The sequence below is a fragment of the Aspergillus uvarum genome, assembly GCF_003184745.1.
Source record: "Aspergillus uvarum CBS 121591 unplaced genomic scaffold BO82scaffold_40, whole genome shotgun sequence".
NCBI classification, from domain to species: domain Eukaryota; kingdom Fungi; phylum Ascomycota; class Eurotiomycetes; order Eurotiales; family Aspergillaceae; genus Aspergillus; species Aspergillus uvarum.
In genome coordinates this window covers 196,522-219,935 of record NW_020291337.1, presented here as the reverse complement: position 1 = coordinate 219,935, position 23,414 = coordinate 196,522, and the positions used below count along the sequence as shown (strand labels likewise).

At 54.9% G+C, this 23,414-nt stretch overlaps 9 protein-coding genes across 9 annotated transcripts; 5 read left to right on the top strand and 4 right to left on the bottom strand.

Moving 5' to 3' along the window:
- Positions 1-218: 218 nt before the first annotated feature.
- Positions 219-6,450, top strand: BO82DRAFT_433664 (acetyl-CoA synthetase-like protein; the record flags this gene model as incomplete). Its single annotated transcript, XM_025640892.1, has 7 exons — positions 219-3,161; positions 4,161-4,517; positions 4,615-5,164; positions 5,218-5,256; positions 5,340-5,408; positions 5,464-5,711; positions 5,784-6,450. Exons 1-7 carry the CDS (start codon positions 235-237, stop codon positions 6,448-6,450), a joined length of 4,857 nt encoding a protein of 1,618 aa, XP_025490265.1. The 5' UTR covers positions 219-234.
- A 458-nt stretch (positions 6,451-6,908) lies between these two features.
- BO82DRAFT_418993 (cystathionine beta-lyase) lies at positions 6,909-8,198 on the bottom strand (the record flags this gene model as incomplete). Its single annotated transcript, XM_025640094.1, has 2 exons — positions 6,909-7,994; positions 8,067-8,198. 2 exons carry the CDS (start codon positions 8,196-8,198, stop codon positions 6,909-6,911), a joined length of 1,218 nt encoding a protein of 405 aa, XP_025490264.1.
- A 784-nt stretch (positions 8,199-8,982) lies between these two features.
- BO82DRAFT_366282 (uncharacterized protein) lies at positions 8,983-9,381 on the bottom strand (the record flags this gene model as incomplete). Its single annotated transcript, XM_025637033.1, has 1 exon — positions 8,983-9,381. One exon carries the CDS (start codon positions 9,379-9,381, stop codon positions 8,983-8,985), a length of 399 nt encoding a protein of 132 aa, XP_025490263.1.
- A 955-nt stretch (positions 9,382-10,336) lies between these two features.
- Positions 10,337-11,137, top strand: BO82DRAFT_355858 (uncharacterized protein). The gene is made up of 3 exons (XM_025635566.1): positions 10,337-10,626; positions 10,715-10,789; positions 10,894-11,137. Exons 1-3 carry the CDS (start codon positions 10,384-10,386, stop codon positions 10,996-10,998), a joined length of 423 nt encoding a protein of 140 aa, XP_025490262.1. The 5' UTR covers positions 10,337-10,383; the 3' UTR covers positions 10,999-11,137.
- Positions 11,138-12,182: 1,045 nt separating this feature from the next.
- On the top strand, positions 12,183-13,453 carry BO82DRAFT_355857 (V-type proton ATPase 16 kDa proteolipid subunit). The gene is made up of 6 exons (XM_025635565.1): positions 12,183-12,267; positions 12,345-12,357; positions 12,434-12,563; positions 12,617-12,773; positions 12,862-12,965; positions 13,039-13,453. Exons 1-6 carry the CDS (start codon positions 12,251-12,253, stop codon positions 13,107-13,109), a joined length of 492 nt encoding a protein of 163 aa, XP_025490261.1. The 5' UTR covers positions 12,183-12,250; the 3' UTR covers positions 13,110-13,453.
- Positions 13,454-14,057: 604 nt separating this feature from the next.
- On the top strand, positions 14,058-15,361 carry BO82DRAFT_339029 (uncharacterized protein; the record flags this gene model as incomplete). Its single annotated transcript, XM_025633456.1, has 1 exon — positions 14,058-15,361. One exon carries the CDS (start codon positions 14,058-14,060, stop codon positions 15,144-15,146), a length of 1,089 nt encoding a protein of 362 aa, XP_025490260.1. The 3' UTR covers positions 15,147-15,361.
- Positions 15,362-16,667: 1,306 nt separating this feature from the next.
- BO82DRAFT_375931 (uncharacterized protein) lies at positions 16,668-17,522 on the top strand (the record flags this gene model as incomplete). The annotated part of the gene is made up of 2 exons (XM_025637506.1): positions 16,668-17,107; positions 17,150-17,522. The coding sequence occupies 2 exons, from the start codon at positions 16,668-16,670 to the stop codon at positions 17,520-17,522; spliced, it is 813 nt and encodes a 270-aa protein (XP_025490259.1).
- A 557-nt stretch (positions 17,523-18,079) lies between these two features.
- Positions 18,080-19,549, bottom strand: egl2 (putative endoglucanase; the record flags this gene model as incomplete). Its single annotated transcript, XM_025637505.1, has 5 exons — positions 18,080-18,876; positions 18,929-19,026; positions 19,084-19,148; positions 19,204-19,415; positions 19,471-19,549. The coding sequence occupies 5 exons, from the start codon at positions 19,547-19,549 to the stop codon at positions 18,080-18,082; spliced, it is 1,251 nt and encodes a 416-aa protein (XP_025490258.1).
- Positions 19,550-20,873: 1,324 nt separating this feature from the next.
- Positions 20,874-22,782, bottom strand: cbhB (putative 1,4-beta-D-glucan-cellobiohydrolyase). The gene has a single exon (XM_025638673.1). It carries the CDS (start codon positions 22,669-22,671, stop codon positions 21,034-21,036), a length of 1,638 nt encoding a protein of 545 aa, XP_025490257.1. The 5' UTR covers positions 22,672-22,782; the 3' UTR covers positions 20,874-21,033.
- Between the last annotated feature and the right edge of the window lie 632 nt (positions 22,783-23,414).

Below are 23,414 nucleotides of genomic sequence, written 5' to 3'. Positions count from 1 at the left end.
TCGGCCCTAATCCGGCACTAATCAATCCTGCACGAGTGAGATTTGTCCGTAGAGTCCGTGATTGTTGGTCCCCCGCGCCAGAATGCCTCGTCCGAGTAGAGAAGCGTAGACAAGCGTAGACAAGCCTCGCCAATCTGCGACACAGTGCTTAGCTCTGCAGCCAGCTCATAAGAATGCACTCGAGCGCTATGGGACTTTTTCTATAATCGTCGCCGAGAATCCCTCGCTCTCACCATGTTACTGCACCCTAGTCCTTCACCTGCCGGCTTGGGGTTGAGCAAAGACCAGGTTCGGAGCTGCACTGCGGAAGTCGTCCGTGATACCCTGCCCCCACGCGAGGCCACCAGCCTGCTCGAGCTTCTGCAGCGAGCTGCAACCACCTCTGCAGGTATCACCTTTTACAAGACCTCAGGTTCTACTGCAGAGTCGGCAGAGTGGTTTTCCTACCAGCAGCTGCTCATACAGGCCTGCCATGATGCGCAGTGGCTGCAGACCTCGGTGTCGAACCTGCAGCGGGACACGGTCTTCCTGCTGCATTTCGACACCCACGAGGAAAATATCCGCTGGTTCTGGGCGTGCACAGTCGCGGGCTATTTGCCGTGTATTGTTCCCAAGTTCGCGGTTTCGACCGACCGTCGCATCGCGCAGGCCGAACACATCCTCCGGCTGCTGGATGGGCCGGTGGTGCTCACCAATGGCCGCATGGCGTGCGCCTTTCAGGGCATCGACACCCCGCGTTTGTATCGGGTCGATCAGCAAACCGCACTGACCAGCAGACTGGCCACCACGGCAGCCACCACTCCGCTCCCAGTCGATCGCAACCAACGGGCCGACGATCTCGGAGCCCTGATGCTCACCTCAGGCAGCACCGGTTTCTCCAAAGCCGTGTGTCTCCGGCAGCCGCAGATGCTGGCCGCAGCCGCCGGGAAAGCCGCACACTGCGGAGCGACCTCTCAGGACGTCTTCCTCAGCTGGATCGCGCTCGACCACGTCGTCAACCTGGTCGAGATGCACCTCCACGCCATGCGGCTGGGGGCAGAGCAGATCCAGGTGGCTACTGAGCTGGTAGTGGCCGAGCCGCGCCGCTTCCTCGACTTGGTCGATCGCCATCGCGTCTCCCTCAGCTTTGCCCCCAACTTCTTCCTGGCCCTGCTGTGCGAGCGCGTCTGTCATCCCACACCGGAGCAGGAGGCCCAGCCCGCCCCAAGCTGGGACCTCTCGTGTCTGCGCTGTGTCTTTTCTGGCGGCGAGGCCACTGTGCGGCAAATGGCGGTGCAGCTCCTCCGGGCACTCCAGCCCTACGGCGCCCGGCCCTTCATCCGCGCGGGCTACGGCTTGACCGAGTCGTGCGCGGGCATGGTCTGGGACCTGGTCGACCACACCGTGGACGGCCTTCATGACGCGGCGGGCGAGTTCATGTGCTGCGGCCTGCCCATCCCCGGGGTGAAGATGCGCGTGCTGCGGGAGCGCGACGAGAGCGAGGCGGCCGCGGGCGAGGAAGGGATGTTGCAGCTGCGCGGAGCCGTGCTGTTCGACCGATACTACCGCGATGCGGCCGCCACGCGTGGGGCTTTCACGTCCGACGGCTGGTTCATCACAGGGGACAACGCCTACCTGGATGCGCACGGCCAGCTGTACATCACGGGCCGCACCAAAGACACGCTCCTGCTCAACGGGCTGACCATCTTCGCTGTCGAGGTCGAGCATAGCCTTGAGCAGGCACGGATCCCCGGTCTGACCCCGAGCTTCACGCTCGTCTTCGCTCACCGGCCCCCCGGTGCCCTAACCGAGTCCTACTGCGTAGTGTACCTGCCCAGCTACAGCCCAGACGACGCCGCGGCCCGCGTCGCCACCACCGAAGCTATCGAGCGGATCGCCAGTCTGGTCGTGCACGTCAAACCCGCCGCGGTGCTCCCCCTACCACGCAGCCATTTCGAAAAGACCTCACTTGGCAAGCTCTCCCGAGCGCACTTCCGGCGCCTCTTTGAGTCTGGCGCCCTGGACTCCGAACGCAAAGCGCACGAGAGCAGCATCCATGCGCACCGCCAAGCGCACCGGCAGGCCCCCTCCTCGCCCACCGAGCAAACGATCCTCACCCTCATCTGCGCGCGCCTCCACGCGGCCGACCCCGACTCCGTCAGCGTGACCACCAACCTCTTCAGCCTGGGCCTCTCTTCGCTCGACTTCTACACCGTCACGCAGGATTTGCACCAAACCTTTGGAGTGGTCTTCACCCTCCCGGACCTTCTCAGGGACCCGACCGTTGCCGGTCTCGCCCGCCGCCTGGCCTCCAAGCAGCAACAACAACAACCCAGCCCTAACTCCCAACACCACTCCCCCTCTCTCTCCCCCTCCCTACAACCAGACAACCCCACCGAATACGACCCCGTCGTCCCCCTGCAACTTACCGGCCCCAAAACCCCACTATGGCTCGTCCACCCCGCCTCAGGCAACGTCCTCATCTTCGCTAATCTAGCACGAGCCTTCCACGACCGACCCATCTACGCCTTCCGATCCCGCGGCGTCCAATCCGGTGAGCCCCTCTTCACCAGCATCGCCGAGATGGCCTCCACCTACGCAGCAGCGATGCAACGCACGCAGCCCTCGGGCCCCTACGCACTCGCCGGCTACTCGCTAGGCAGCAGCATCGCCTTCGAGATCGCCAAACGCCTCGAGGCTACCGGCGCAGAAGTCCGTTTCCTAGGCGCACTAGACGGACCCCCGGACATCGCGCCGCTCGTGGGCCAGCTCACCTGGACCGAGGCGCTGGTCATGATCGGGTACTTTTACGAGCTCATCTCCGAAACGCGGTGCGTGGCGTTGATGCCGCAGTTACGCGATGTAGATCGCGAGCTCGCGTTGGATGTGGTCCTGCGGGAGGCAGACCCAAATCGCGTGAAGGCGTTACGGTTGGATCGGGAGGAGCTCAGGCATGTCACCGACGTGACGGCGGGTTTCTCCCGCGCCGCGGGCGAGTATACCCCGGCCGGGAGCGTGGCGGGCGCGCCTGTGGATGTGTTCGCCGTCGATCCGCTGCTCACGGTCACGGATGACCGGGGGGTCTGGATCGAGCGGTATCTGGGCCAGTGGCAGGGGTTGTCGCAGCGGGGCATGGCGTTGCACCAGTGCGAGGGCCGCCATGCCGATATGCTGGGCGCGCGGTATGTGAATGGGCTGCAGCTGGTGTTGCGGCGGGTGTTGGAGGAGAGGGGCGTTTAGACTACATTTGCATGACATGTTGAGATGGTTCAGGGTGCAATCAGCTGGGTGGTCTATGCGTTGTCAAAAGTCAATGAATATGATGTGATATGTGTGTGCTTGTGCTTGGGTGCTGGTTGGCGGTGGCGTTCTGGGGGAGAACCCCCAGACCCCCCTTTCTTTCAGCTTCCTGGTAGGCGTAGACTGTATAGTCGGGATGGTTACCGAAGATTTCCCGCGAGGGGAATCTTTGGTGGCGTCTTGCTATGTTTGGGGAGATGAAAAGAAGGGGGGTCTGGGGGTTCTCCCCCAGGACGCTGCTCCCACAGTGTGCACTTCCGTCCCTCAAGGACAGCTATCATTCCACATCGACCTGACCCTCAATCTCCGTGATGCTTGGAAAAGAACAGGAAACCTCCATCACCGGGGTTGTGGTAGTGCAGTACGTAGAGCTGCTGGGAATAGTTGGAGCGGCGTTTGAATTCTTCAGTCGCCGCCCTCATATCTGGGTCGCCGCGTTTTGCACCGAGTCCCCGGTACGTACCGTACCGACTTACCAGAGTGACATCATCAAACTCGTCACTTCTTTCCTCTATCAAATTGAAAAATAATGCTCCAACGGACATTGCTTTCACTCAATTCCTATTTTGCAAAAGATCCTCGCAGCCAGTGGCATCTGGCCTTTCTTCCGACATGCATTCCGGTCATAGAGCTCCCAGTCGAGCCGCCTGTCTTGCCTGGTCAGTCATCCTTCCCGTATTGGAACGACACGCGTGGGAAAATTAACTGCTGCGGGTGTCAAGTCGCGCGCGTAAGATTCGATGCGACGGGCGGAATCCATGTAGCAGAGTAAGACTCCTCTTGATGCTTCACTGAGCGCGTGGTAGATATCCCCACTGGGATGGTCAATGACGTCGTCAGTAGTGTTCTTACAGAGGATTGAATTGTGTCTATCGCCCCAGCCGTCGGGGCGGGATCCGTCGCGGTGGTGCGACCAAGTCGCCGGTCACCGAGGCTCCAGCGCCAGTCCACAACCCTACCTTTCCAGCTGTGTCCATCGGCCAGCACCCATTTCCAGTCTCCGCTCCAAATAATGTGATAGGAGAGGAAGAAGACCTAGCGAACATCTTCAATCTACTCCACCCTCTTGGTGGGATTCGCAATCTGGATGTGAATGAGATCGATGGATCGAGATATGATGATTGGAGCGGAGTGCCAGCGGCAGAAGGCCCGGACATTAATGCTTGTGATCCCATGGGAGATGTGATTGGCACGAGTCCTCTAGTGGTTCTGCGCGCATATGCATCCGATGAGGACCTGTAAGTATCAGTACCCGAGCAGCAGTCATAAGGTACTGCTTCGGAGTTGAGTGCCGTCAGGATCATGTTCGTTCATGGTGACTGACCCCGGCTATAGACTGAATGCTTACTACGTACACATTCATCCATTCTTGCCGATTCTTCCGCCTCCTCTCACACCGCAACCTGATGACCGGCCGTCAGCTGTTCGATTTGCGCCGGGCCAAGTCCGGTCTATCCAAGAATCCTCTTTTCTACACTGGCCGGCTTCCGCACTGACCCTGGCTATCGCAGCCATTCTGGTATCCATTCCTCTGCCCCAGGGTTCCGACCCGAGTGCAGAATCGAGTCTCTCGTTGAGACGGTCGGCGGCACAGCATTTCGCAGAAGCGGCGTTTCGTGCAGTGGACGACGGGACCGATGCGATGGCTCATACACCGGCCGACACAACTATCTTCGCAGGACCCGGTACCGGTAACAACGACATCTCGCCAGTGTCTTCCGTCCTGGCCCTGATACTACTGAGTATTCATGAATACTGCCAGCGGGGGAACGTGTCTCGCATGCGGCGTCGCGCTAACCAGGCGATCACAACCGCCATGGATCTCCGCTTGCATAGCCTGGGTGCTGCGGCAACCGAGGCACAGCGCCGAGCGTGGTGGGGTGCGGTGTGTTTTGCCCAGGACAAGGCTCTGATGTGTGACTCTGATCGATTCTGCAGATGCTCATTCTATATCTATCGTCCATCGACCAAGACGTAGTAAGTATTATCCTGCTATTAGGAAATTCTCCACTTCCATCAACCGTCTCTCCCTACTTTTGGTGACCCGTGGTAAACTTCAGTTACCTCTCATCACCCTTGACGACCCGAGGATCACAACTCCATATCCTGCCATCCACAACCACTCGGAGGTACGACAGTGCCACTCAGAGTCTATTCATTCCGACACCTGACTTTTATACCTAGCCATGGCCCCTTCTACTCCAAGCCGAAGCTATCATCCTATCAGTCTCGCAGACCTTGTATAACCAGCACAGCCCTAATGTGCCAGCAGCCCCGTCTCCTTCCCTCAAGGCTGAAATTACACAGCTTGACGCGAACATCCTGGAATTAACGCGCAAGCTCGACCGGTCACCGCGACCTGCATCCAGGGCCGGTGTCGAAGAACAGGCACTCTTAACAACGTGGGCGATCGCCCAGTCATTGGCCTATTCGTAATAATCCCCGACTCCCACACCTCTTCGCCAGCCAAAATGACTAACAAACTACCTAAACTCTCTTGATAGAGCCCGCGTGCGCCTCCACCGCTTTCACGCCTTCAGCAACATAGCCCCCATATTCTTCTCCAAACACTGCAACCTCCCCACCCACTCAGACCCCACCCGGCCGCGTCAGTCAATACCCGAAGAGCAGATCCTCGCCTCCGCTGCCTTCCCATCCACAGAAGCGCAGTCCTCCCTAATCTGTCTGAAAGCCGCCCTGGCCATGGCGCGCGCATACGAAAGGATCGCAGCGATTGCATCCGAAGGCGGCTCACGCAACGGAGCATCTCACCCCCAAGCGATCGGAGCAGCACCTGCCCCCCCCACAGAGGGATTTTTTCTTCCCGGTGCAGCGCAACTTCCACAGCGAACGCACATCATCCCGTTTTTCCTCTGCGGCGCGATGCAGGCCTCCTATGTCCTGCTCATGACTTACCGTCAGCTTCGGATGGCGCTCGGATTGACGGGGGAGGAGCTGCAGGTCGCTCTGGGGACGTACGCCCACCTGCTTCCGCACCTGCTGGAGCCGGGAGCCGAGGTCCAGGATGTGGAGCGGCTGCTGCGCGAGCTGCGGCAGGGAGTGGAGTCGATTCTCGGGGCGATGCGGTTGACGGTCGCGTTTGAGGGGGTGGGGGGGATGGGGGTCGAGGTGCAGGGCGCGTATCGTTCGGTGTGTGGAGGGGAATTGTAATTATGTGCTTTGTTCTTGTCTTCTATCTTTGTATGAGAGAAGGATATTGATTTTCAGAGTAAAAGCTGTCCGGGTTTAGGCTCAACCCATCCAATAGTGCTGGCTGCTGGTATTGTTCATTGAGTGGACTGTGGGGCCGCTCCCCGCTGGCCGCGCTCCTGCACTGTGCTGTGCTGTGATTAGGGCTACCGGGAGGGCCTCTTGTATATACTGCAACGCGAGGTCTATTCGCCAATGTTAAGGTTTACACATGAATCCACTTAGGGATAAATGGCTCTCTGCTGCATGCATCTACGAGAGTTACCAATATGCTGAACATCGAGAGTAGAGGAATCGGTCAGTGTACAGTTTAGTTTCTACCAGAAACCTTCGCAAGCATACTAGAGCATCCGGGCAAAAATAAACAAGATAAACATCATTAACAATAATCAAGCTTCCCAGAACCGGAAGAGACCGCCTTAGATTTCCACACAACCATCCGCACCGGCCTCGGACAGAACAGCGCAACAAGCCTGCACGAAATCGTGCTTCAAGTCCTCGACATCCTCCAAGCCACAACTCACGCGCAGCAGCCGCTCATCACAACGACTATCGCTCATCGCCCTCCACTCAATCAAGCTCTCCACATCGCCCAGACTCGTGGCATGCTGAAACACACACATCTTCGACGGCAACCGCCTGGCCAACTCCCGTGTGCGGGCGCAGATGGCAAACACGGGCCCGAACCCAGCGGGCATCTGGCGCCTCAACCACCCATCCTCACCCCCCAAATCCTCCACCTGCAGCGACGCATGCCGCACACTCCGCACGACCTGCCCAACCACCCCGGAACCGTGTTGCACCTCCCCAGCCAACCACGCCACCAACCTCTCCGCGGTCTCCGCCTGCCTACGCACGCGCAACCCCAACGTCCTGACCGACCGCAACCCCAACCACCCCTCCAAGCTCCCCATAACCGCCCCAAGCACCATCCGCTCCGCCTCCAACCGCTCCATCCACCCCTCAGCCACCCGCTCCGGATGCACCACCAACACCCCCCCCAACATATCCGAATGCCCCCCCAAATACTTCGTCGCACTATGCATGACAATATCCGCCCCAAGGGCAATCGCATCCTGCAACGGCGGCGGCGCCAGCGTCGAGTCGACCGTCAGGTACGCGCCGGTGGCGCGGGCCCGCGCCGCGTACGCCACTAGATCGCGCGCCTCGCCCGTCGGATTGACCGGCGTCTCCACGTGAATGATGTCCCCCGGCTGGAGGATATCATCGTGGTCAAGCTGGCTCAGCGGGAGCTTCTGGCACTTTCGGCCATCGGTCAGGCGCGAGACGAGGTCGATCACCGCATGGACCCCGTGGTAGCCCTCGCCGATGAAGATCCGGGCGGGCTGCAGGAGGACTAGGATCGCGTGGAAGGCGGCCAGCCCCGTGCTGTAGGTGAGGATCCCGGCGGAGGGGTGGAAGATGTGTTGGAGGACGTGCTCGAGGCGCGTCGTGTTTGGGGCGGAGTAGCGGGCGTAGATGTGGGAGTCGTGCGGGGCGTTCGGCTGTTTTTCCGTGGTGTTAGGGGGGGGATACGGTGGGATATGGAATTGGTAGGTAGGGAAGGGAATACACACGTCTTTGTTCTCCATTGGGATGAGGTGCGCCGGGTCGCGCGCGTACCGGTAGGTCACGGCTACGTGCATCGGGGGGGCGATGGCGCGGTGCGCGCTGAATTTGTCGTCGGCGTGGATGGCCTGCGTCGCCATGGCCATGGGTCGGGGTACGAGGTCGGACAGTTGTTGAGCGTCATTGTTGTCTGGGTTGGGGGCTTCTGGAGGAGGATTGTTGGGGCCTGGGTTGGAGGTCATGGTGTGTGTTTCTGAAGTTGAAGCGTGGGATGACGTTTGGTGTGGGTGAATTGGAAGTCGGGAATGGAAAATAGTAAGAACAAGAGAACAGGAAGATATTTTATCAGTGGGGGCGGCTCACTTTTCTCTGTTTCTTCTCATTGTACTTGAAGATATCAGGATATATACCTCGAACCGCGAAGACTGATCGACCCACTTCATACGCCGCTCCGTCTTGGGTCGCCGCGTTCTGGGTCCGCGCTGCGGTGACTGATTTTACCTCGATCTTTCCGGTATGGTACAAACAATGATTGAAGAGATGGTCTTGTACTCAGATCGATGAGATGAGACTATACGCTGCGACAGAACCGAATCTGTTGCTGTCTTGGTGGTAACTTGGCGAGTAATGGCTTGCGACCCCTTGCAGCCAGCTGCCTCTGCAGTTTCATGATACCAGCCATCATATTGAATACTGTCACTCCAATAATCATACAAAGAAGGACTATTCTATAACTGGTTTACCTAGACGGGGAGAGAATATGAGTGGTAGAGCTCGACTGTACGAGCTGTACAAACTACCACAAGGAATCAGACCAGCACAAGATACCATTGGCTTGCATCGCTAGCTACGCTTTCATTCTTCTTCTTCTGCATCCAACAGCCACCACACACACCTTTAACAAACTGTCCAGTCCACAGCTCCTCAGACGATCTCGCCTTCGCCGTTCATAACAAAACGAGCCACGGTGAGCCACGCCGCTTTGCAGTTGTCGATGTCGTCCTCGTCCAAGCGGAACTCCCGGCGGCCATTATAACGGAATAGGATAGGTACTATGTTTGGCATGGGCTCGACCAGGAAGTGAACGCGGCGGCCGGGGTAGAGTACCATCAGCGCCATGCGCTTATCGAGAAGGTCGGGCTGCTGCTGCCGCTCGTCAACCCACAGTCTCATGGCGCCCTCGACTAAAGACATCCAATCGCGGACCACGGCCCTGTACGCCTCATCTGGCAGCTTCACAGCCATGAACTGAGCACAGCTCGTGTCCCATGGCCATTCGTCGGTAATGCGTAGCTCCGGGGTGGGCTCGGCTGTCTCCGACATACTTTCACGCTGACGTTCTGCTTTTGTTCACTCTCTTTTCAGAAACTGGCCCCAAAAGATGGTTGGCGGGATTCTGTCACTTGGAGGATGCTGGTAAAGTGACTTAGAAGGAGAGTCCGGCGTTCACGTAGAAAGAAATGGCCATGCATATCGGCGGGTAGAGGCTTGGGGTCATATACATGATGCCTTCTGTGTGAAGTCTCCTTCGTTTGCTCTTCATTGTTTACCTCTGACGTTACATAGCCAACGCCGCGTGTTTCACATCGGCATGGCAGTCAAAACGGACTAGGCCCACCAATACCGCTTACCATAACCCCTGATTTTCCTGCCTGACAGCCTTTCATGTCATTGTCCCCGTTAGGTAAGTTGTGTATAACGTTAGTATTGAAGCAAGCATCTTATATGACGTGGGTCCTAGTCTATCGGGAGGGGCGGGCAGCGTGACAAATGGAAGAGCACCGGCAAGTCGAATTAGGGTTGTCTATCCTGCTTGATTCAGTATTTCGTCTCATTGGCCGCTCGATTTTCTACTGTTTGTCCCCTCGTTTGACATTTCTCCCCAACCCAGTTGCACCACCTCGTAAACCTCGTAATTGCAGATGTGCGGCAAAAGAAAAATCTCGATCTGAAGCTGAACAACAGTAGGTTCAGCACACTTTGCTGCCCAGGTTTCTTCTCCGAGACTGACTGTTGACATCCCATGCCGACACAACTCCACTTACATGGCAAAAGACTAGACAGCCACCACAGTCCGTCTTCTTCGGACCTCACATACACTGCTGCATGATCATAAAAGGTATAGTTGTCGGCCGGGCTACACATCCGAGAGATCCGCCCGCTCGGCGGCTGCAACCGAGCCCTGTCCACCTCCACTGCGGGAACTGCTCCCGAACCAAACCAAAGCTTACATATAGTTATCAAGGGTTCAGGACCTCATGATACTTTCAAGGCTCTTGAACTTCCCCAATCAAATAGTTTGCTAATGCTCAAGCCTCCCCAGAAATGGCAGTGTCGAACAAGCTTGTCCCCCTCACCGTCATCAAGGGTGCCGGCCACGAGTTCATCCCTCTCCCCGCGGGCCAGAACGCCACGACAGCCGATTTCCACTCCATCCGCACCCAGACGGCCGACTCCCCCTCCTACTTTACTTCGGGATTCTACAAGATCGAGGCTGGCCCCCACCGACCTGCGCACTATGCTTTCGAGGAGACCAAGTATGTGTTGAGTGGGCAGATCGATGTTTTGGTATGTTGCCCTCCCCCTTCCCTCAACCGCGTTTCTTTGCCCCGTTCCTGGGAGACAGTAAAATCTGACGAGGATGGATGATCCACAGGATGAGGCAACCGGGATCACTCACCATCTAGTCCCCGGTGACTTTGCATTCTTCCACGTCGGCTCCAAAGTTCAGGTAAGACAACACCTTTCGGTCATGAAAACCCAGATTTCCCCGTCCGGTAATTTAAAACGAGCGGCGCCAGCTGATCATCCCTGCCTTCTTGAAACATCCTCCAGTTCTCAACCAAGTCCCAAGGATTCGCCTTTTATGCTGTCACTCGACCCGTTCGGTCCCCGCACCCTAACCTTGTCGGCCGAGAGGAGGATAAAGCCCGGCTGTGAGGAGAGAGATCACAAGAACACCGTATGTAGATATGTCTTGTTTATTAACGCACACTTGAATTCGTCCTGATTCTATGTCCGCGGGACAATTGTCGATGAGCCTCTTGATCTTTATTAAAAATAACATACATGATAATAAAGTCCTGTCTTGCAATCACCTTTCTTCAAAGCTACAATCCATTTTACAACGCTATGCAGGGGTTATGCCATGTGCAAATTTTTTCCTCCCTCTTGATGTTGATCAGGATGGTTGGCACATCTGTGATGGAGAAATTCTAATCTAGTCACTTAGCAGGGTATCCAATAGCTGATAATAAAGGTACTGTTAATTACCTATGGCCACGTTGAGACCTGAGGTCGAACTTGGTATTGTATATATCTGTTTCTACCTTTTAGACATGATCCGGGAGTCAAGCAAGGCCCTAGAAGGCCATAATGAAGCAACACTTAGCATTCTTTTCCACCAAGGATAAAACCAGAGGTGCAAGCAGCTATAAGTGCAGCTCGCTCAAATCAACACAATTGCGTGTTAGTCGGACGATATATGGAAGAGATATGATAGGGAATCCCTGAGATAAGTTGCAGTGAGTTCCCGCAATGTATTTTCTTTCTAGCAAGCGAGATGTGTTGCGAGGTCATTTGCGCGAAATTCAATGAATTCTCATCAGGTCCGGAAAATATCGAGCAAGGGTCTGCGGGGAAGTGTGCATCAGGGTCCAGGAGTAACCAGGCAGCCACGTTTCTGCCGTGGTCCGGGCAAGAGGAAGGCGGCTTCCGTACCCTGTGTTGTTGACTGACAACATACGGCCCTGCGTCGCTAGCCTGCTAAACACGTCATCTTGCGCCTCGGCCACTACATTTGATGCTACTTGGTCTGGGCACAAAGGAGCATCGTGGCCCAGTGCCAAGTAGGTGGTGCAGTACAATATCCGAATCCGGTTACTGTCTTTATTTACCCTAGCTAGTTGGTGAAATCAGTCCTAAATCAATATACCCCCCTCGACCTGGACTACAACGTAACCTAAACAGGCTGCAATAATCAGGGAACCTGTCAAATGGGAGAAGGGACTGTCGTGGTCGCCTGCATGGAATGGAGGCGGGCTGAAACATTAAGTGTGGAAGCCTGCGATTGACGTTTTTATAAAGCTGAGTACGGTGCCCTAGCTTACTGGAAACTCCAGTCACCCAAATTCTAGCAAGCCTGAAGTAAATATAGCTTGACTGCCTGTTCCTGGTTACCAGATTATTCATAATGCCATCAGAACTTTGGTGAGGCCTTCTCAAACAAATGCGAATGATCTTTCCGGATCAAATTAATGGCAACAGTACTAACATACCCCGGCAAGCCCTACCTATGCAGTAAGCGCCCTTTTCCTCATATTTAATCCGCCCATGGCCCAAAATCAGTGGAATTGACTCTGTTTGTGTACAATAGCCGTTCTTCGGAGCCCTAGGATGCACCAGTGCCATTGTCTTCACTGCCTGTGGGGCAGCCTACGGGACGGCGAAGGCTGGCGTCGGCGTTTGCTCCTCGGGAGTCCTCCGTCCGGACTTGATAGTCAAGAGTGAGTTCTGCGAGACAGGAATCTTTTGTTCAATTGCTAATATTGGCGCCCAGACATCGTGCCCGTCGTCATGGCCGGTATTCTCGGGATCTACGGCTTGGTGGTTTCGGTCCTGATCGCCAACAACCTCTCTCAAGAAGTGGCTTTCTACACCAGTCTTCTCCAGATGGGTGCTGGTCTCGCGGTTGGGCTGTGTGGATTAGCTGCAGGGTAAGTGAAGCAGGGTGTCCAATAATCATGTTTCTGCGGAGTTGGCGCTCTTTGTGCGTGTTGGGACTGACACGGAAGCACTCATTAGCTTTGCGATTGGAATTGTCGGCGACGCGGGCGTGAGAGGCACAGCTCAGCAGCCGCGGCTTTATGTCGGCATGATTCTTATTCTGATCTTTGCTGAAGTCCTAGGTAAGTGATGATTGACTTACTTCATTGTGGTGACCCGGTTAGGTATGCGACCGAAGTTGATGTAACTGGGTAGGCCTGTATGGTTTGATTGTCGCTCTTCTGATGAACTCCCGAGCGAGCGTTACGGAGTCCAAATGCAGCTGAATGACCTTTCCCTTCCTTGTGATCAAAGGGGAAGAAGAATTCGAGTAATGGGAAACAGCAAACCTGACCACGAACAAATCCACCTGTCGCTTTGCCCCTACTTATTTCGGTCCCTTTACAATGAATCATCTTCGGTACTCCAGCACGACCGAAGGATAAAGTTTGGCATACTGATGTAAGGTCTTGGCGACTCTGTAAGCGAGAGAAGGCGTCTAAGCTACGAATTAGGCTCCAGCTTGTAGGCTGGTTGTGTTCGAACTGGTAGATAAGAGCCTTGACAAGTGGATACTCGAGTAAGCCAACTCCAAAGAATCTCGGGGTGGGGAAAGTGAACATCTCGGCATTAGAATTGAGCTCCAGCATATCGACGGAGACAATGTGGGCGAGAGGCAAAATATGGCGATGCTTTTTTGGTTCCCTCACAACCGAGTAATGAAGATCAAATATCACTGATATAATTCTGGAGACTAAGACACTCTATGGACCGATTCTGTCAAGGGCTGATGGAGAGCTCCTTGAATATACCCTTGTTGGAACTAGCCGTGCGGCGAGCTGCCACGTGACTCTCAACGCACTGGTCGTCAGGTTCAATTCATCCTCCACCTTTTCATAGTACTGTACAACCTTACTCTTCACCAATCAGCCGAGTCAAGAATTCTTGATTCATTGGCCTTGAGATCTCACCCCTTCAGGCACCAAGGGATGCCTGGCAGTCGACTGCTTCAGCCTTACTCGGATAGCCTGTATCCACCGTCCTCAACGCTACCATTGAACATTATCTATTGAACCCTGGGTAAGTCAAATAGGTTAATTTCTGGCGTAGGAACCCAATCAGACAGCAGACATACTTACTTACAAAGATGGATAAGAAGACATCTAGAGACCTAAGGATTTATTTCAATACGCGGAAAGCTTAATATCAAACCAGCCACCACCACAACAACAACAATGCCTTCCATTCCCGGCGAACTGATCCTCCAAATCATTGATTGTCTCATCCCCTCTACTTCACGCAAGATATACCCCCGGAGTGACCTTGTGACACAGACCTTGCTCAGTCTCACCCTGGCATGCAAGCTCACTCACCACCCCGCGCGACGACTGCTCTTCCAGCACTGCCTTTACATCGACTCGCGGGAGCGACTTGACCAGCTGTTGGAGCAAAGCGGTTATTTTAGAGGAAACAGCAGTATCACCACCAACGATCAAGCCCAACAGTGCCCGCAAATCCGGGCTTACTCGCTGTACCTGGCCCCGTTCCCGCCTGATCAGCTCGAAGACGCCCACACAGTGCGCCATGTTGAACGACTGCTCTCACAGGTCGGAGCTACCCTCCGAAACCTCATCATTAACATCCCGCTCCGGTCCCTATATCCAGAAGACGACGTGCAAGGCCTGCGCGTGACCCTCCGCGCCGCGTTCGCCCACCTCCCCGCACTGGAAGATTTCTGCTCCGTCCAGGACGAGCTCTACCTGAAGTCGTTGCCGCAGGATCCAGAAGCGGGGGAGATGATCGAGGAACCCCCCGTATGGCCCACTTGGCCGCGCCTGCGCCGCCTCGCACTGTACAACGCCTGCATGGATGGCGGATTTGTAGAGTGTCTGCTGCATTGCTCGTCACATCTCACGCATGTGGTTCTCACCCGACCCGATTGCTACATGGACGAGGCGCTACCCTCCGGCGTGGCGGATCGTCTCCCTTGGCCAGGGTTGCAACGAATCTTGGTCGTCAACACCAGGGAGGGCCACATCCGCGACGCTCGTAACCGCGACGACTATCTGCCAGCAGCCCTGGGGCAAGTCAGCTTTTGGTCCCGGCTGCACCTCGCTCAGCAGGGTACGAGGCAGATCGATGGCTTCGGGGAAGGGATGGGTGGGGAGGCACTCATAGCGTGCGCGGACGTGCCTATATCCTCGGGGCAGGAAGGCGGGGGGGACGATGATATTCCTCTGTCACAGGAGTGGGTTTGCGCTCGGGCAGTGGAAGGAACATTGTGGGATTGCCCGGGATTGCCATATACCGACCAGTATATGTGAAGGAAGTACAATAAACCAACAGCAGAATTCTCAAGTTTTTTGCTGAGGTAATAGCAGCCTAGAAACTCGAATCTCAGAACTCAGTCCAGTCTCCAGGCTCAGCACACGATGCACCTCTTCGAGGCCTAGCCGCAAAGCAAGCAAGAGATAAATAGTGTCTGAACAAACAAATAAACGGAGCACAGACTCGATATACTGCCATGAGCTGCTAGATCATGCTACTACTAAGCCCTCGTCATTATCTATTTGCCTGGGAATTGACGAAACAATGAAGAATATATACTCCCAGGAGGGGAACAGACGATGAGAGATGCAATGTTGCAAGGTCTATGTGGCAGACCAAATCTATTCGTGAGGGATAAAGTTCCCGATCAAGTCCTTCCAGGACTGTTATATTCACATACTGAGCCTGTTCGTGTATGTATGCAATGGAATTTGAGGCCGAGAAGCGGTCACTCTGCGCCATCTCAAATTATCCACCTATCCTTTTTTTGACTGTCATATCATTATGTGAACTCAAACATATTCAACCCATGCCGGAAAAAGAAAGTAGAAAGTACCTAATACTGTATGACTTCAGCTTAAATTGGGACAAGCGCTCGAAGTATCCCACTGACGCCCATATACTACGTCAATAATACAACTCAAATTCGCAGGCTCCAGAACAGAACCTCACTCGGGTGCAACTAAGAAAAAGCCCCGGTCCGGGAACTCTTTTGGTCCCACGCTGGGAACTTTGGAGGTTGAAGCTGGAGGCTACAAATCAGCATTTTATGTCCGTTCGGGAGTACGGGAGACGAGGGTAGATGTATCGGGCTTGCGCTCGAGGTAATAAGGCTTTGGGAAGTAAGGTGGATTGAACTTCTTGGCAGGATAACAATCCTGGAGTATATGGTCACATGAAATGAGGAAGGTTAGAGATTGGCATTTTCTGTTGAAATAATGCTGTTTGTGGCTGTATGCAACAATGTTCATTTTCTGATTAGTGTTAGACCTAACACATAGACAACCTGCTTCAGTGAATAGCTATACATCACGTATCTCCAGGGTCTGAGGACACTAACAGTATATGAGTGAATTGATATAGTTACAGTGAAAAGTTCTACACAAAGCAATACTCCCGAGTCTATATCCAGGACAATTCACTGGGTCAGAGTCAGTCTCATTCAGTTTGTCGCCATCCTGGACGACGTCTACAGAGGATGTACATCCTAGTCCCTCCACCAGAACATCATCTACTGTCTTTTCTTTCCTTTCTATCCATGCTCCTGGCCGAGATCGTGAACGAGCAAGATCTTCAGGCTACTTGACTGTCACACCGCCAATAACCTACCAATCATTCCATAACCCGTTATCACTACTATTCTGTTCCGAAGGCTTGAGGTAAACTTACGTCACGATGAACCTTGCTAACTTACAATAGCTTGAGACAAGATGCTTTCACGTTCGACAACAACGGGCAACGACGAGTCGACGCCGATGACGGAGTTGTCATCTTCACGCTCATCTGGCACCGCGACCATGCGAACCACCTCCTACCCCGTCCCGCCATCGACCGTGCTGGCCATGACAGGCCAGTATCCACCACAGACTTACAAAGGATTACAAGACCTGAATCGGGAGATCGCTGCTCTTCAGGACCGACTAAGGCAGCGCGACGCCAATCAGTACATCTCATTCAAACATGTGTCAGCCGATGATCTCCGTTTGTTGGAAGAAAGTCGCGATCAGTTGCGAGCGGCTGTTCGTCTCACCTACTTTCCTGATATTGAGACCCTTTTGATCAAGATTCCAACTCTCCACCATGAGAAGGCGCACCGCAGTTTTGCCGAGGAGACCGTTACTGCTTTGACGATCATGGGAGTCCGCGTCATGGAGCGTGAACCTACCGGAGCCGGGCGATACACGGCGCGCTCGGCTTCTCGGAAGGAAGCAGACTCTTCGTACAGGAATGGACTGCTGTGACCCACCGGCACCGACTGGCCCCATTTTGTGATAGAAAGCGGGCTCTCCGAGTCCTTGCCTCGACTCCGCCAGGATGTTAACTGGTGGATTGCGAACTCAGGCGGCAGGGTATTGCTTGTCTCGCTCCTGAAAGTCTCACGGTCTGATCAGACGCTCACAATAGAGAAGTATTTCCCGCAGCGCCAGCCAGGCACTCGGGCGCGCGTCGCCGCCGGCGGACCTGGCTTTGTTCCCCAACGCATCACCACTACGGTGGTCAAGGTGGGAACTACACCCCCCTCTGTTCAGGGACCACCGGTAGTTCTGGAGTTCAACCGGGTCATTGGCAGGCAGCCAGTAGCCCCGCGTGAGAGGGATGTGGTCTTTGCGCATGCAACATTAATCGAACTCGCTCTCATGATCTTCAAGTGACTTGCGGTCTCTTTCCACGATGATTTCAAGCTTTCCGAAGGCAAGTTTGGTTGGTAGAATGGGCAGGGAGGCAGTTCTTTTTTCTCTCTCTCCTTTGCTGTCTCCTTTCTGCCCACCACACGCCCTTCATACTGTTTCAGAATTTGCTCTAGGTCTTTCCGTCATTCGCAAGAATGAATATCATATTTGGAGACTTCCTTTTGCGGTTGTCAAGTCAGCTATCTTGTTGCCCGGTTGCTCCACACCTTTTTCACGCTCAATCAGGATTCATCCATTTCCTTCGAAAGAAACGAGACTTTCCACCAAGCTGGCCTATTCCATTCGGTCTAGTGCAATACTTGAATGGCCTTGTATAGTACTTCAGGAGATGTCTACCGGGATACATAAAACCTTATGTCACACAAGCCACCTTTACGGGTCCGCACTGAAGATGTCAAAAGAGGCCAGATTTCTAGTTCCCTCACATTCCCAAAAAGCTATCAGTATAGTAGACAGCATATCAAATATTCTGAGCGAAAGAGCCAATGCACATATCCCCTCAACAGCCATCTCCCCGCCTACAAGCACTGCGAGTAATAGTCATTCTGCTTAGTGCAAGTAGACCCACTAGCGCATTTCGTCGCCCCAGTCCATCCGATACCACCGCACTGGCCGTAAAGAGGCGCCACGGCAGTGGAGGTAGCGGTAGCGGTGGTAGTCGTCTTGGTGCTAGTGGAGGTGGTCTTGGTGCTAGTGGTGGTGGTCTTTGTGCTAGTAGTGGTGCTCGTCGTGGAGGCCTTGGTGCTAGTGGTGGTAACAGCGGTAGTCGTGGTTCCTGACGAACCACCGGGCACATATCTTTGCAGCAGGGACAGATAGTAGGTGTAGGCGGTGCCGGTCGTCGGCTCCATGTTGAAGATATAGGTGCCCCACCAGGGTCCGGCCGACCACCACAACGCGCCCAGCCACACGTCACTGGCGGCGCTGAGCGCGTCCAGCATCCCTGTCACGGCCGTCAGACACTGGCTGTTGGCGCCGCCGGCGAACTCGCCCAGGACCGCGCGCTTGCCGTTCTGGCGCAGCCAGGTGGTGGCGGCGGCGACGCGCTCGGCGCCGATCGTGGTGCTCACGCAGTCAGAACTCGTGCCGGAGCCATCGCTGTCAAGGTACTGGTGCATCTCGTAGATGATCTTGTCCGAGGGGTCGGTCAGGTTGACCAGGTTGGTGTTGTAGGTTGTCCAGGTCCAAGCGCCGCTGTAGGAGTTGCCCTCCACGAAGATGTACTGGCTGGTCGCGCCGGCAGCACGAATGGCAGTGATCGCTGCCTGATTGAGGTCGAAGACAAGAGTTTGGTCTTCATCGTGGTACTCATTGTCTGCGTGGTGTTGTTAGTCCGGCAATGTGCAGAGAGACAAAAGAAGACGTACTGGTGTCGAAAATGACATGGTCGTTTGACGCGAACACCTTAGCAACAGTGGTCCAGAATGCGGCAAAATCTGAGGTAGACGTAATAATGTTTCCGTAACTAGCATACGCACGTCTTGGTTAGAACCTCTGAGAGAATCGGGAAAGGCTTACTCACTATCGTCCAAAGTTATGGGGGTCAACGACCGCATAGGCTCCGAGGCTGGTGATTGACTCAATAGTCTGATCACGAAGATTAGTATGAAGTCGATGATTCCACCACAATACCAAGACCTACAGCCTTGAGATCCGCCAGGTAAGTGGCATCCGCCGCTCCGGTCAATGAAGTCGGAATCAGGCGCTCCATCATGAACGGAACGCGGAAGATATTCATGCCCGCATTCACCAAGACCTGGATCTTACTCGCATCAGGCCAGATGTAGTCAGTCCCCAATACACCGGGGATGTTGGCCTGGCCAAATTCTGCGCCGGATTCATTGCTTCCAAGCCCTACCTGCAGTCAGCATAGGTCTCTGGAGACTTGTGGATGGCCGGTCGCCCTTACAGAGAAAATTGGAGGAGCGTTTGGCCTGAGGGGCCGCCCACACTTGGGAGAGAAGCAGTGCCAATACGGTGAGCTTCATGATGTTCGAAGCGGCGATGCTGATGCTGGATTGCTGCAGACCTTCCTCCTTTCCCATCGAGCTTCACCACCTCAACTTATACCCTACAGACAGGAGACATCTTGCCCAAATCAACCCCTGACATACAATGACAAGGACGCGCGACATCGACTCCGTTGCTCGCGAAGACGGCCTCTCGGGCCGTCAGCCGCTGTCGACGACACACACACACACAGTGTGGAGGAAGCAGTGACAGCGACCCCAGACCCCAGATCCGAAAAAACGCGGAGACAAATCCGTCACGGCAATTTCTTGTCCCGCACAGACCATCATTCCCCAGTGGTGCCTGAGCCCCACTGCAGAACAGCGACGGATTAGGCATGCCTTTGCCGATCCGGAATGGTGCGAGGGGCTAGACCAGGACTGCGGTTCGTCTGACCTCGCTAAGTGGTGAGTGATATAGGGGCGAGAGGGGAAGCCACTGCATCCGTGCCAACCCAAGCTTGTTAAGATTGTACAAGAAGGCCCAACAAAGTTCGTGATGCGGAGAATATCCCGTCCACCCACGTTGCTTGGCGCTGCATCTTCCGGGGCATTGTTCCTTTTCCCGGCAGAAAGCCCACCGGCGCTAATGCACGCGCTTGGCATTGGGTAGCATGATTTGATGACTGCCCAGACGTCGGTGGCGTGGTTGTGGTCAGGTGCCCCTGAGGAATTATCGGCACCATTCCATTGTTCGGGGGGATCGTGGCGCTTGGGTGAAATCCTTGCGGAAATGCAGGGACTAGGACTTCGCTACTGGTATATTGGACCCGATGTTGTGGCGCTTGCCTGAAATCCCAGCGGAGATTAAGTGACTAGGATTTTGTTACTGGTATAGTGCACCAGATGTATGAAACCTCAATGACAGTCTGGGTTCATTCGAGCATAGGACCCACACTATTGAGGATTTCAGTTCATTTCGCAAAGGCCTTTTTATTGCGCCAGCCGAGATAAAATATGGGACAGGTGGAATGGAAAGGAAGACGTACAGTCGTAAATATCAAGCCAACTCGCTGACAACACCAGAACAGTACAAAGGAAGGCGACGATGCACAAGATTTGGATGGAAAGTCAGACAAGAGAGAAACCGACGGGGAGAGAGATCGATCGATCAGCGCAATTAGTTGAAGGGGAACAGGGATCAGGTGGGGAGCACATGACCGTGCGGGGTTGGGGTTTCTTCGGCGGCTCTTCTGCACTTCTGCAATCCTGCAATCCTGCATAACTTTGTTCTTGAACTTTCGAGCTACAGGCTGACTACCTTACTGGTTACTGGTACTCCTCCTCTCATGCATGTTCAGTGATAAGAAAAAAAAAACAGCCTTTCATTTGCTAGACTAGTCCTAAGCTTGGAGATCCTGCCGGAAGTAACAAATTGTCATCATACTTTCTCCCATCTTACTCATTCCTCGTCGATCTCTCCTACCTACTCATCAAGATCGCCTCAACAGTCATCTCTCCGCCTACAAGCACTGCGAGTAGTAGTCATTCTGCTTGGTGCAAGTGCCGCTGGCGCAGGTGGTGGGACCAGTCCATCCCTGTCCACCGCACTGTCCGTAAAGCTGGGCAACATTCGTGGACGAGCTCGAGGTGGTCGACGTCTTGGAAGTGGTGGTAGTGGTCTTGGAAGTGGTGGTAGTGGTCTTGGAACTAGTGGTGCTGGTCGAGGCCTTGGTAGTCAAGGTGGTGCTGCTGGAGCTAGAGCCGCCGGAGGTGGTGCCGGAGTAGGTCGAGTTGAGGGTACCGAACTTGATGTTAGAGTAGGTGACATACGAGTTCGGGTAGTTGGCCTCAACATAGGTGGCATTTCCGGTAGTGGTGGGGCAGGTACCGCGGGCGATACCAGGGCTGGTAGCCGAGCTGGTGGTGGGGTAGTCGCTGTCGAGCCAGAGCATGTCAGCAGCGTGGTCGTCCCACAGACTGAGCACCAGGACCATGCCGTCGCCGAGGGCGTCACCCATGGCAGACAGTCCACCGTGGGTGTCGAAGACATTGGTGTCGCCGAACAAGGTCTTCTCGGCCTTGCAGAAGCTCTCGGTGATCGAGTTGCCGCTCGCGGCAGTGTAGGTCGAGGGGCCGTTGCCAATCACGACACCGTTCTGCACGTAGAGACGACGGATCTCAGTCAGGGTACCAGTGTCAGTACCATCATTGGTGATGAACTGCGTCACGACCGTGAAGGGCTTGCTGGTGTCGACGGTCTTTCCGGGACCATAGAAGTTGGTGTTGCCCAAGCGGTAAGGGTTGAAATCGCATCCATCAGGATCGCAAGTACCAGAGTAGCGGTCGGTACTGTAAGTGCCACCACAATCATCGCCCGTACACATGGTTTGCTGGACCGAGTCGCAAGGGTGGGCTGTGAAGGCACTGGAGATGCTGTTCGCCTCCCAGATATCCATCTCAGGGCAGCAGGAGCCGTGGTTACCAGTACCCGCATTGACATCGGTCGAGGATGGCTCCCAGCCCTCAATGTTGGCCTGGCCATCGATGAACTTAAGATCCCGAGGACATTGGGAGTCGCAATATCCGGTTCCGTATTTGGCGCCAGCCTTGTTCGCGGGAAAGCGGGAAACACCACCGTCAGCATCCATAGAGACGAAGTAGAGGGCGCCGTTCAATCCGCAGGGAAGGTTCGAGACATCGACATCGAAGGTGAATTCCCGATTGAGAAGCTTGAAAGTCTCATAGGTGCTGTCGTCGGCCAGAAGATACAGACGCGAGCCAATGTTCTTCTGCGAAGCCGTAGTAACGAAGTTAAGACGGAGCGACGAGCCGCTGGTGGTCACACCATAGGTGCTCTCGTAAGTGGCACCCTCAAGGGCACATTCGGAGGCGCAGGTGGTATCGGTGGAGCAGATCGAGCTGTCCCAAGTGTTGCCGCTATAGCAGTTGGTGTAGCCACCAACTTCGTGCACCCAGCGCCAATTGGCGTCGATGACCACGCTGCCGCTGGTGGTAGTGCAGCTACCACTGCCGCTGCAGGTTTGCCAGGTCAAGCTGGGGTGCGTTTCAGCGGTGTAAGTGCCGACCTGCTGCGCATTGCTGGTGGCCAGCATGGACAGCAGGAGAGCTGTTTTATAGATGGAGAAAGAGTCAACCATGGTTGCCAACGGATTGAGGGACGAGTGAAGCTTGAAGCTGAAGGAAGATGATGATCGAAGCTGGTGATGGCGACAGAAACCGTGGGAATGGCATGGCCTTTTATATCTTCTTGCTCGCTCATGTAGCTCTTCTGTCTATACAGATCTATAGACAAGAAAGATCGTGAAGCTGTTTCCTCAAGCTCAGAAGAGCACGACGGCTTTCCGGACCGCATCCCGAGAGCAATCTCGCAGGCGCTCTTCACAATTAGCCACCTCCGCGTGGTATACCAAGCGCAGAGGCGAAGTCAGTCCGAAATGAAGGGATTACTTCCTTGACAGGAACGGCAGTCCGCCGCCGGCTAATTGCACTCACGTGGGCGTCAGCTTGGCCGTATGGGGAAGAACCGTCCCCAGATTGGCAACGTATGGGGCGAGAATAGCCGAGGCATGGGCTGATTTTCCCCATGCCCCAGTTTCTGCAGTTTGCTCGCTCCTTGTTCACAATGAAGTACCGGCCTGAAGAGGCTTGCATGGGCTGTGACATCCCCAGGCGCTGCAGCGTAATTGCCGTATGCAACCCCGTTTAGCCAGGCCAACCACGTGGTCCCCGCAATGGTACGCGACTGATTCCATATACTGTATTAGGTCCATTGTGTTCTATGTGGCGCTCGGAGTTGTGTATCCTAGATGCCGACTGTGAAGAAATCGCGCATGCCTAGACGAAAGACAGAGGTTGAGAAAGAGGTTGGGAAGGAGATTGA

Coding starts and splice junctions, on each gene's coding strand:
- BO82DRAFT_355858 (XM_025635566.1), top strand. CDS start 10,384: ATGGCAGTGTCGAACAAGCTTGTCCCCCTCACCGTCATCAAGGGTGCC. Junction 10,627..10,714: donor GTGGGCAGATCGATGTTTTG/GTATGTTGCCCT, acceptor GATGATCCACAG/GATGAGGCAACCGGGATCAC. Junction 10,790..10,893: donor ACGTCGGCTCCAAAGTTCAG/GTAAGACAACAC, acceptor AACATCCTCCAG/TTCTCAACCAAGTCCCAAGG.
- BO82DRAFT_355857 (XM_025635565.1), top strand. Junction 12,774..12,861: donor CTGTGTGGATTAGCTGCAGG/GTAAGTGAAGCA, acceptor AGCACTCATTAG/CTTTGCGATTGGAATTGTCG. Junction 12,966..13,038: donor GATCTTTGCTGAAGTCCTAG/GTAAGTGATGAT, acceptor GTAACTGGGTAG/GCCTGTATGGTTTGATTGTC.
- cbhB (XM_025638673.1), bottom strand. CDS start 22,671: ATGGTTGACTCTTTCTCCATCTATAAAACAGCTCTCCTGCTGTCCATG.